Source organism: Phoenix dactylifera, unplaced genomic scaffold (genome assembly GCF_009389715.1).
Source record: "Phoenix dactylifera cultivar Barhee BC4 unplaced genomic scaffold, palm_55x_up_171113_PBpolish2nd_filt_p 001005F, whole genome shotgun sequence".
Classification (NCBI taxonomy): Eukaryota; Viridiplantae; Streptophyta; class Magnoliopsida; order Arecales; family Arecaceae; genus Phoenix; species Phoenix dactylifera.
The window spans coordinates 48,547-61,043 of NW_024068359.1; the positions used below are offsets into that span (position 1 = coordinate 48,547).

The 12,497-nt window shown below is 36.0% G+C and overlaps 1 protein-coding gene across 1 annotated transcript; it reads right to left on the reverse strand.

Moving 5' to 3' along the window:
* Positions 1-365: 365 nt before the first annotated feature.
* Positions 366-11,035, reverse strand: LOC103698812 (ent-kaur-16-ene synthase, chloroplastic-like). The gene is made up of 15 exons (XM_039121190.1): positions 10,907-11,035; positions 10,185-10,335; positions 6,587-6,642; positions 6,222-6,507; positions 5,950-6,130; positions 4,627-4,844; positions 4,411-4,531; positions 4,229-4,326; positions 3,913-4,130; positions 3,683-3,795; positions 3,507-3,605; positions 3,205-3,420; positions 2,966-3,107; positions 2,643-2,888; positions 366-846 (listed from the first exon to the last, which is right to left on the reverse strand). The coding sequence occupies exons 2-15, from the start codon at positions 10,309-10,311 to the stop codon at positions 523-525; spliced, it is 2,445 nt and encodes an 814-aa protein (XP_038977118.1). The 5' UTR covers positions 10,312-10,335; positions 10,907-11,035; the 3' UTR covers positions 366-522.
* Positions 11,036-12,497: the final 1,462 nt, after the last annotated feature.

Here is a 12,497-nt window from a genome sequence, read left to right on the forward strand (position 1 = left end):
TTACCATTGTTTTTATGAATTTATGAATTTAATTAATTATTCAATATATTTTATTAATAATTTTTTATACCATTTGTAATATAAATTTTGCCCTTAATTATTCAATAATTTAATTGTAAATTTCTTTTATTTTCCTTTGCATCATACTTGTTCTCTATTGTTTGGTTAGATAGATAAATATTGTAACAATCCAGGATCTTACACAAAATGATTCGTCTGAATATATTATTTGGATTTTTTGATCATATATAAGTATCCAATATCTACTTAGTGAATAACTGATGTGGAACTAAACATGCGTTCATACGGTCCTCACAAATACTCAAAAACTATAAGGTGTAATGCAAACTTATAACTTTGGATTGCAGCTTATTTAATATTCAAGCTCAGATCATCCAGCATCAGGCCATAATAAACCAATAATATCATGCCACCACGTCCTGTTGAAGATCTATAAAAATATGTCTACATAAAAGTTCATGTACCTTTTTATTTTAGAATACTGGCAAATAAATTTTTTTATCAATTAACCCCTGAAAACTTGTGACCAACTTTAAGCGGGTCATAAATCACTGCATTCACTGCACCAACCATTTCCGTTGGTGATGTGACTCCATCATTTTTCATATAAAAGAGGTGCAGCGTTCTGCTCATCATCCAAAATAGGTCCTTGCAAGCTCTTGGAACCACACTTCCCTCATTCTGCAACACTAGTCTCAGCAGTTCTGCTCTTCTAGAGTCAATTATGCTTGGAATCTCGCTAATAGCCTCTTCTTCGGAAATGGAACCGCGACTATGAATAATACGAAGCGTCACACTATTCAACTTCCCTTGTTTTCGTTCCCTCTGCCAAATTACTCATTAGTTTCAAAACAAATTATCAATCCACAACTATAGGTAGATCTTCATAGCAAGGTATTTAATCTCCACTAATATGGTAATTTACAATCACCCCTAAGCAATATATTACATAGAACTATATAACTACTAAGTGGTTAATATGTTAAGTCTGAAATATCTAACTCTTAGGATGAAATCCTACTTTATTTCATTTTACCTGCCGTATTTGGCTTGTCCTTGTTATCAAAAGCAAAAACACCATCAAACTTGTTAAGACATCTTGCCCTTCAATGGAGGAGGTGTTATTTGGTAATATGAAGCATAAGTGGCAAATATCGGGCAGGACAAACTAATGATTGAGGCTACAAGGAGGAAGGTTTTCTATAAGTCAAAATATAAATAGCGTTGTTGGAGAATTTTTTTCATTATTATGTTCATATCCTCACTTTCTCATTATTTCAACAGTTGCTCAATCACTTTGCCTTCATCAAGGTCATTCCTATACTAAACACATGCCTTTTCAGATATGTTTGTCCATAACATTGAAAGGCATTAAAACAAATGAGTGACATTCACAGGTTCTAAGAATTTACAGATGTAGATGATTAGACAAGATTCTAAAGGCATTAATGTGTGAAAGTGGTATCCAAAACAATTGGTAAATATGTCTTAGGTTAAATGATCTTATTGCTAGAAGCAGGCTAGATACACCCAAGGAATTTGGTGATGGAATACTCAGAGCCATATATTCTAATGAAGAAAGTTCTACATCAAAACAAAGTCCAAATTAAAAAATGAAGCACCATTATATATACGAAATCCTTTTTGAGGCCTCACAAGCAGGATGTCAATGAAACTCGAGAAGATGGGTGAAGCAAGAATCATCAGTATTAATTTGTATCATTGCATGTAAATGTTATGATACTTGATCCAAAATTTTTAAAGATTTAATTTTGCAAAAAACTGCTTAATTCATAAATGATATTATTGTTGATATTTGGAGCAAAGTACTGTTAATGTGTATAATGTGTACTTTAACCATACAGAGTAAAACAAAATGCACATCCAAAATCTGAAACTGCTAATAAAAAAAGAATATATATTTTAAATGATCAAAACATGTTTATTCATAAATAGAAAACCATCAAATATAAACTTCAACAGGAGCTTCTTTTTTTTTTTTGCATCTTTGAGCATCTATCCGCAGCAACATTACGTACTGACGTGTACTGAATGGTACAGGACATACCCTACTGAAATGGCTCCTTGAAATAGAAAATCAGAGATCTGTTGGTAAACCATAAACATGTGCTTCTATGTCCGGAAATCATAATGATAAACAGAATAATGCATGGTGTCTGATAGCATACACCTTATTGGTTAATAATTTGTATGTGTGCACTCACATGTACACACACACACAGACGGGGGAATTGAGAAAGGAGAACCAAACAATTTTAAATGGAGCTGGTGTTATGAAATGTGAAAATGAAATCTGTGTCTAAGAACTTAAACATGGATGGGAGATAATAGATAAATAGGAAGAATGAATCCAATAAAAAGTACAAGGGAACAGGCTTGAAGGCTTGCTTGTCTCAAGTACATTATGTACATGAAAATGCTCATGCATGCAAGTTAAGAAGACATGCTGAACGAAGCATAGCCAGTTTGAATCCCTAGATTTGTCATCTTTGAAGGTTCTGTATGATGTCCATGAAGCAATAGCTCTTTGGCAATCAGGTCACAATATTTCATCCAATGAAGTATATAATAAACAAAGAAGAGAAAAACAAAAATATTACCTCAAAACTTTGCATGTCATTAAGTAGACGCCCACACAAGCTGACTAGTTTGAATAGATTATGATACTCTGGATCACCAATGACATCGACTGAAAGCTCCGGTCCAACAAAATAGAGTGCTGGGAGAATAATGGGTCCTAAAGCGAATGATACATATCCATTTGTCATATATTCATCCATTGTGGGCACTGTCTTGGTCTTCACCCACTCTGCCTCTTTCATCATTGCGTTCATCATAGTAAGCCACTGTCAATTATAAGGCCAAATGTTACAACCCCCTCAAAAATACTAAGCTGAAAATAGAATTGGACATAATATCTCACAATCTCAACTAAATGGTCGGTGACGCAACGCTTTTGCAATGCAGATGCCTTGGCTCCGAGTTCATTAATTGTACTGTAGATAGCAGAATAGATAATTTTGACTTGTTCCGAGCAAAATTGTTTTTCATGATTTTCATCCCACCTGTTAGATATTTGAGGAAAAGAGCATGATGATCTATAAACCTAATAAGTTAGCCAGCACTATGGTAACACCAATGGAAAAAAAAAATAAGTCATACTTCTCGATCAATGATATAAGATTTGCTAATTCCTCTCTAGATCCTCCATCGTCAAAAAAGTCATCGACGACGGTGGTTAGCACGGCATTTTTGGCCCAACACATGCGAACATCAAAACTTTCAGGGGAGAATAGTGCAGCCGCAGCTGAGAGATAGCTATATGTCTGTTTCTGCCGAGCAAATTCTAGCTGATCCAATCTGTTTTCTTTGACCCAACTGTTCAATTAAAATTATCAACATACATTGAACGAAGAAAAGGAATAGGCTTGTGTTGCACTTTAAAGTGAGGAAAGAATATGGACCTCTCAATATATTGGAGTTCTTCGCGGTGTATGGACTGACATAAATTAAAATCTTCCAGTGCCAGTTCTAACAGATCCTTGTCATCAATGCCAGAAGACCTGATAAATGGTTCAATGCATGAATCGTAAGTGCAAATGGAAGACAGGATTTTCATTCCAGCCAAGTTAATACTTACGTATATGATGTTTTGAGAACCTGAAGGTTTTCAACTTTAAAGTTCTCAATATAACTCTTGTGCTCTAGGCGTTCCAAGTTGGCATAGAAGGGAAATTTAAGTGCATAATCCACCTGAGATGACAAGATTTTGAGTTATGAAACTTCCATTGCTATTTCCAGATGTTTACAAATTTTCTGTCCTGAACATGCAAGTGCATGAGTTTTTATAGGCTCAAATCAAAAACTTGCCTCCTGAGAAAGAACTTGGAGTCCATGCTCTGACTTGGGGGATAATGCCTCTCTCAGAATATTACTTGACAAAGAACCAAGTTTATCGAGAACCTGCTCATTTGGTAAGATTTTGATTTGCGATGCCTTGTATAACTCTAGAACTGTTTTCATATCTTTCAGATGCCCTTGGATTGAATTGAAGAAAAAGCTTGCATCACCAAATTGAGATAAGGCATCTGCATTACACGTCAACATATTATACCAACACTAAAGATAGATAGATACCCCATAGTAACCACAATTCAAAACCTCTACAGCTTGAAGCAGAAAGTACCTGACGATATATCAAATCCATTCATACGTAATAGACGAAATGCCATGGCACATGTAGCCATGTCTGCGCTGATCTCTTCATCATTATTTAACCAGCATCTGAATGATAGCTGAAGTCAGATTTGTAATGAGAATGGTATTATAAGATGTTTTTAACTTCTGAGCATGTTTTAAGCTCGCTACCTATATATTCTGTCCAAAATGTTCTTTATCTCATAACTAAAATGTCGAGCGATTCCAAGCCTCTCAATTTTGTCAACCACACAAAGAAGGGTATGGATATCTCTAGGATATGAAGTAGGCACTGTACAGAATCAACAGCAAAAAAGTTACATCCTTTCAAAAGCATGAAATATTAGTAATATAATGTTTTCAAAATAATAAAACAGTGGCATTTACCTGAACTGCCAAACTTCGGTAGAAGCGAACGCAAGTACTCAAGGGCTTTAGCATCGTATATATGGGTCAGTGCAGCAGCTGTTGTGGAAGGTGAATTGAACAGAGATCCATTTTCCCTCTGATATTTCATAACCTCTTGCCAATCTTGTGACTTGCCCAATCCTTCAGCAACATATGCCAGATAGGCTTTCCTACCCTCAGAACTGTTTTCAGACACTCTGAACGAAAGTACATGAATATTATTATTTAGCAACTACAGGAGACAAAGATGTAATAGTCAAAAAGATGTAGATGTTAAAATGAAAAAATTAAGTAATAAGTAGTGCTATAAATACTAAGAATTTCATAGCATAAGAAATTACCTATGGTGATACTCTAGTAGAATGTTCTGCTACTTTCTAAAGATTGTTTGATGCAGCAAATTAGTAAAATGGTATGTATTATACAAAGGTTATCTGGATTTTTCCACATGATTATTCATTGGGAATAAAATCCAGAAAGCTGCATGAGGTACTAAGTAGTTTATGACTACTCACGATTTCCATTTGGTATCGAGCTAAACCTGTAGGTACCGGTCGGAACCAAGTGGAACTACCCTTACTGCCTGGTACCAAACCGGTATTGCCTGGATTTGGAACTACCATGACTTGGAAGGAGGAAAAAGTATTGAGAGCCTACCTTGGTACGAGGTGCATACGAAGCTGGTAGTGTACAGGTATAGTTTTGTAGACTTTGCCAGTAAGTACCCGAAAAACTAAAAAGTTATTTGATTTCATCATCCCCAACCTAAATCTCCAATTATAATTTTATCTTATTTTGGTTCGCTGGACGAACATAGTTCCAAGTTGTTACTTATTCGATGAATTTTTTCGTAATTTTAGTAATTTACATTGACTCTCAATTTTCATCTTCATCTTTTCACCTTAACATTTGCTAATGTCCTCACTTAACACCTAATTCCATGTTATGCAATTTCTAACCCATCCACTGTTCGCTAAAGTCCAACACCAAGCCATCTATAAAGCTAAGACTTCCTTTGATGTGATTATGAATTACAACATCATGCAGGTAGAATTAGTTACTCAAACTAATATTGTCCAGTAATATTATTTCAATACTTATAGGACACATGCATATAGCATATGCATATTAACAGTCTTTATAGAGATACAAGATTTTAGATTAACATGATGAACAATGAGATAATCAAATCAGAACGTAGTATGCTGTAGTATACATGTCTTGTCACGGGAAGATTGCTTATGAAAAATTGGAAAACATGAAGAGAATCCTAAGATATAGATAACCAAGGGAACCACATACCTTTGCAGCTCTAAATCTCTCATGTGAAACATGACATCTATGTCATTTTGGCTAATAGGAAGATCTAAACCCATATCAATGGCATATCCAAGCATTCCAGGAAATATGATCTGAAAGCCAATAGGAGAATGCAACTTCTCATCCATAGCAGAGGAAAAATAAGATCCAACAAAGTGGAGCCCTGCATTTTCAGGCATAATGTTCTGTTTTAATGTGTATGCAGTAAAAAAAAAAAAATTGCATATGATCTTGTGTTCTATGAAGATACATACCCCTTCTGACATGTTCTTCACCAATATTCCATCTCTTTAGTGCAAGTACACAGGCTAATGTAGAAGAGAGAGCATCCTTGACAAGAGAGGGATGGAGACCATGAATTCCCCAAGAGCCATCAGGATGTTGATTCTTTATTATCCAATTAAGACACTCTGGGAAGCATGGAAACTGCGGAAATTCTGGCAAGGGGACCATAGCTACCCATGCAGTGTCATAGGAAGAAGATGAAAGATCAACATTAGGTATCTGCTCCCTGATTCTTTTCTTTGATACTTCATCTCCCTATCATTTGATTTGAAGGTTTTAATTCATGCACATATGCAGTTATCAGATTTACAGGAACACGAAATTGGCATCATACCGGAATTGGAATATTGGCAGTTCTGCTCTTCTTCAATAATCCATGACCCATATATGCTGTCAAAAGTAAAACAAAAATCAAGAAGAATATGGAAATTAGTTAGAAGATCGGAAATCAAAGATCAAAATGAAGAGAGCTGAGCCACTGGGAGAAATAGAAAAAGGAAAAGAAATAAGATTGCTGACTTGCAAACAAATTATTAGCACAAACAATTAATAATATATGGCATAACGCTTGTTACTTTTATCAAGCAATCAAACAAGTATGCTACATTTTTTAATACTATTGTTGTTTCTGAGTTATCATTCAATCATGACTAGCGTTTCCACCCCTTTGTTTTCTTAATAATTTCTTTTTAAAAAATACAAGTTCTGAGTTTTTTCCTTCATGTTTTTTTCTGCGTGTAGTTTGTTCTGCATTGGCAGGGTGCCTATTTTAATTTAAGCTAAACCTTCCTTCCATAGCCGATTATAGCGAGAGGATGATGGTGTTAGATAAAATCGACAAATAAATGATCCAGCCATCTGTTGAATGGACCTTCGAAATCTGATCATCAGATAGTTATCCATCTTCCAAGTGTTACAGTTGCACAGAAAAGCCACTAAATCTAATTGCAATGTTATTATTTTCAGCATACATATAAGGGCTTTTACAGTGCAGCAGATCAACCACCTTCCTTAAAGATCCAATGGCAAAAAGCATATGTTCTTAATGTTTGGGATAGGCAGATTCTGAAAGAACAAGAGGTGCAGGCCACGAGATGTTTGATGGTAGATTGACAATGCTGATAAAACGGGTGAACGACATCAATTTCAAGTGAGGCTTGTTTTTATAACTATACTGTCAGATTCCCATACATACAGATAGCATGGTTGGGAGTGCTCTTCATAAGGGCAAATCATCAAGGTGTAGCAGATTTTTTGCTTCCTGCTGTGCTGAAACTTCTGCACCTGAAGCTCTAACATAAGTCAATATGGATTGTATTGGAGAGCATGAAATTTAGTAAGAAACATGTAGAATATGAGTGGGAACCGGCTCTTCATCGACTTCTTTGACCTTTACCAGTCTCGTGTTTTCTCGTATTAACTAACCAATTCATCCAAAAAACTTAAAGCTATTAGGAAATGGTTGAACAATGTATGTCAAGTCCAACCCTTCCTCACACATGCACCTGAGCCATGCATGCAGAAGGAGAAGCAGGTTAAAGCACAAGACAAAATCAAGATAACCAATTTATTAAGTAGATAAATAAATAACTAGCCTGGAGGGGTTTTGAATCGTGATGATCGTGCAAGTATGTGTTTAGTTCTACAATGGCTATGCACTAGGTAAACTTTAGATACTTGTACAAAACCAAAAGACTCAAGTAACACTTCTAGGTAGCTTTTTGAGTGAGATCCTAAATCATTACAAATGACATCATAGCGGATTTGGCTTATGGCTCACGTGGACTAGAGGAATCTGTAGCATGTAGCACAGGTTGACCATAAGCTAATCATGATGTATGTGATTTGATTTTGGTATTTGTGATTGGATTTGAACTCTTGCCTGGCAAGAATGTGAAGACTTGAGAGAATATGTAAGGACTCATATGGGCATGTGTTTAGTTCTACATCAGTTGTTCATTAGGTAGACTTTGGGCACTTGTAGAAGGCCAAGAAATCTAAATAATATTTTTTGGTTAACTTTATTTGGTTGGTTCTTTGAAAGCTTAAGGGCAGTTATATATGCTGCTAAAAATATTTTTTGTCGACAATTTTTGAAAATGCCAGTAATAAGTTGCCGACACTATCTTAAGATGGTACATAAGAAAATACTAAAAAATATATTAGCAATAACATTTTAGCTTATAGAGGCACCTACAAATGCCGCTAGTAACTCTTTTTGAATCAACATGCAAGATGACATGATATGGATATAACATACAGACATAAACAACACAAATGCACTAATAGAGAAAGTATTGAATATACAATATGATTAGGATGCGATAATATATATATATATATATATATATATATATATATAGGGAATTGATAACCTACTCTCTGTTATGGTAGGTTATCAATCTACCCATTTTTCATTGGACAAAAAATATTCTTACTTTTTATAACTTTTAAGGATATTTTATTTCTTTTTACAATTCCATATTAACTCATCCTCTCAAGCCCCCAATTAATACTCTCTCACTCTCTCTCATATATATATATATATATATATATATATATATATATATATATAGAGAGAGAGAGAGAGAGAGAGAGAGAGAGATAGATAGATGTATATATATATAGATAGACATATGTATGTATCTACACACACACACACACACACACACACACATATATATATATATATGCATATACGTACGTATATATACATACATATATCTATCTATATATATACATACATCTATATATATACATGTACATATATATATATGTACGTATGTATCTATGTATGTATGTATGTATGTATGAGTGTAGGTTATCAATACATTATCTATACATTTGAACGAGCATCCATCATCGATCCAAATGCATAAAGCCCATTGCATGCTCTCCATTATAATAGAAACATCACAAACTCCAAAAGTTACCATTTATTATTAAGTTGTATTAAAAAAACAAATGGAATGCACCTCCCTTCACTGCTAGAAGGAGGGAAGTGTCTCAAGTGTATCTACTAAGTATCCCGAGTCTTTTTCCATTATTTTGGTAAGTTAGAAACTTAAAAACAGAAGTATGGAATGCATATCCTAGAAGTATTCGATGATTATCAGCGATATGAATTTTCCGTGCTTCCTGGGTGACAACCCTATACTCATAAGCTCTACTTATGGTTAAAAAGAGCTGGTATGTGCTCCATGATTCCACAATCCTAGAGCACAGACTATGATATATATGCTAGTAGTCCTACCTGTACTATGTCTTTAGTGAGACAATTTTTGACTCAAGATACTACTAAATTTTTGACTCGTACTATATGCAAGAAAAAGTGAGACAAAACTTACAATTTATGCAGTATCCTCTCAAAGAGCTAAATGAAAAGGTTTTCATTATCTTCACCTCCGTAGAACATATGTTTCTAATATGCTTACAAGATGATGATAAAGATACTCCATATACAGCAAAACAATGTCTAAACTATTATCCAAGATATCAAAAAAGAGGGAGAGAGACCGAAAAATATTACTTAATTGTCTTCGTTTTTTTCCTTGAGAAAAGTGAGGGGGTTATCCCACACCCAGCCGACCATATGAGAAAATGGTACTCAATTATCATCATAACACCACCTATTAAGATAGATATAAGCCAACAGGATTGCTTGATGCAATCATTAATACATCTATAACATACTATATCCTGCCGAATAAAAAGTTACAATAAGAGCTAAATGAGTTTTGAGCAAGAAAAAAAAATCCTCCAATTTACCATGCATTTGACACAAATAAGATGAAAACCCAACATATGAAACACAGAGTCATAAACTTGCTGATTTTTTTAAATAGCACTACTGCAACCAAGGCCCGGAAAACAAATTGATGTGTCTAGATATCATTTTATTTGACTAAATGGAAACTTGGAACTTTTCGTACCTGTGAGACCTTTAGTAGCAACTGCTCTTGTGGAATGCGTGATCCGCAAACTAGGCATATAGATATTTGGATATCCAATGCCACAAACCGAACTATAGACGGAAAGAGGAAGGAACTGCATCGCCATTGAGCTATGGTTTGGAATGTTTCACTGTGAAGAGGGAAAGACATGCCAAGAAATTAAGATCGAAGGATAAAAACAAATGGGAGAAAAGTGAAACAAAAAAGTAGGAGAAAGAAAGCATAAGTGAATTTGTTTTCCCCTTGGCACCTCGTATAACATAATCCTGGCTCTGCCCCTAATCATGCCATTAAAGTTGGCCATTTTGTCCGCTTGATACAGATACAAGAGACATTCAAAACAGATGTTTCTTTGCTTTTAGTTTTATCAAATGTTGTAGATCAAACAGGACCCATGCACACCGTGCCTATCATGAAATTTGCACTGGTACGATTGAAGGTTCAATAGTACCACAAGAATCTTAGCTCAACACTCTCTAGATACCTATTTGTGTGTTTGTGTGCCTGGTTGGCTCAATCGCCCTTAAAAGGTGAGAAACTCTATACTTTAAAAGGTGAGAAACTATGCATACCCTCTTGAGAGCTTGAAACTTGCTCGCATGCCCCTTTATGACAACCTAATTTGGCTTTAGCAAGGATTCTAATATCTATGAACAATCAAACATAGCGAGACAGGGTGAAAAATGAAAGAGAAGCATTACCAACGTACGGCGAATGGACACAGATCAGAGACGGCACCAAGGAGAACCAAGAGAGAGAACGATGAAGCTACGGTGGGGAAGGGAGAAACAACGTAAATAAATAGGCGGGAACACTCAGCATGACCGCATCCGAATGCTAGGGCCCAGTTTGTACGAATCCACGTTGCTAAAGAGAAGTCCTCCATACTGGGTGGAAAACAATTTATTGATCCATGCGCAGCCTGTCAAGAGACCTCACATCCACGTTTTCCAAATTTTAATTGCTGCTCACCTTCTCTTGTCACGTCATTGAACCTCCCTTTCATTACGGTCAAGAACACGAGGCCCAGATTCTATATACACGGAGCTAAAAGACATTGCTAATGGTAATATATTTTTCCTTTGGTTGTTACATCCCAGACTTTGGCCACATTCCTAAATAAAAAACTGGTCAAAGCTGGCAAGTGGAAATTTTGGAGTCAAACTTCACTGGTCTTTCCATCGAATGAATCTAGTCATTCACCGAAGGTGAGGGGAAGGTACCAATGAAGATAGAAAATTTAACGAAAAAAACTAATCCAGATAGAAAATTTAACGAAAAAACTAACCCTGACGTTCGTGGAGCCCGTGATCCAAAAAAAAAAAAGAAAAAAAAAAAACTATAGGACCATCTATAATCCGGCACTAGCAGCCGTCCGTGCACGCACAACAATAATAGAAACAAGCTTTTTCAACTTAAAATCTGATACCACCGCACCCTGCTAGCAACCATTTGGTCCATCTAGGCAACTAGAGGTTCTATTTGGTCTGACCTCCCCATTGCCTCACCCAAAAGTCCAAAAACCATTTCACTTAAACAATCGTATCATTATTTTTTCCCATCAAACTTTGATCATTTTTTCGTCTCGCTGGAAGAAAAACTTGACCATCACTTGCAGTACTGCTATAGTTTAGTCACGTGGCTCTCCGTCACTTCCGTTGAACAATGGTGGCGAATCAAAACAAAAAAGAAACAAAAAGAATTACGACACTAGAATCGTATGCCCTCTGTAAATTAAGAAGAGCATCAGAGCACACATTACACTCAAAAGCATCACAGCACCAGCCATGAAACTCCAAATTTTTTTTTTTGGTAAATACGGTAATTTATATAGCTCTAACTTGAGTACATCCTGCCAAATCACGAGAAAGCAAAGCGTACAAAGAAGAGGAAATATCTCCAATGGATGTCCATAGAACATCCTCGAAATGCCGTGCGACGAAGGAGGCGACCCAGTTTGCTGTTCTGTTCGCCTCTTGAAACACATGTGCTACCTGCAAGCCATCCATATCCTGAACCAGCCTACGAGTGTCTCTGATGAGAGGATGACCATCACCATATCTATCAACACCTCGGATCCAGTCAATCACTACCGTAGAGTCTCCCTCGAGATACACCCTCTCAGCTCCAAGGAACCTCCTCATATATGACAACCCCTTCCATGTAGCCCGAAGCTCTGCTCCTACAACAGTGATCCCCGGTGTGCGCCGACCTTCGGCTGCTACCATCTTGCCAGAAGAATCTCTGATCACGAATCCGATACTGATGAGAGCACAAAAGTGTAATAGTCGT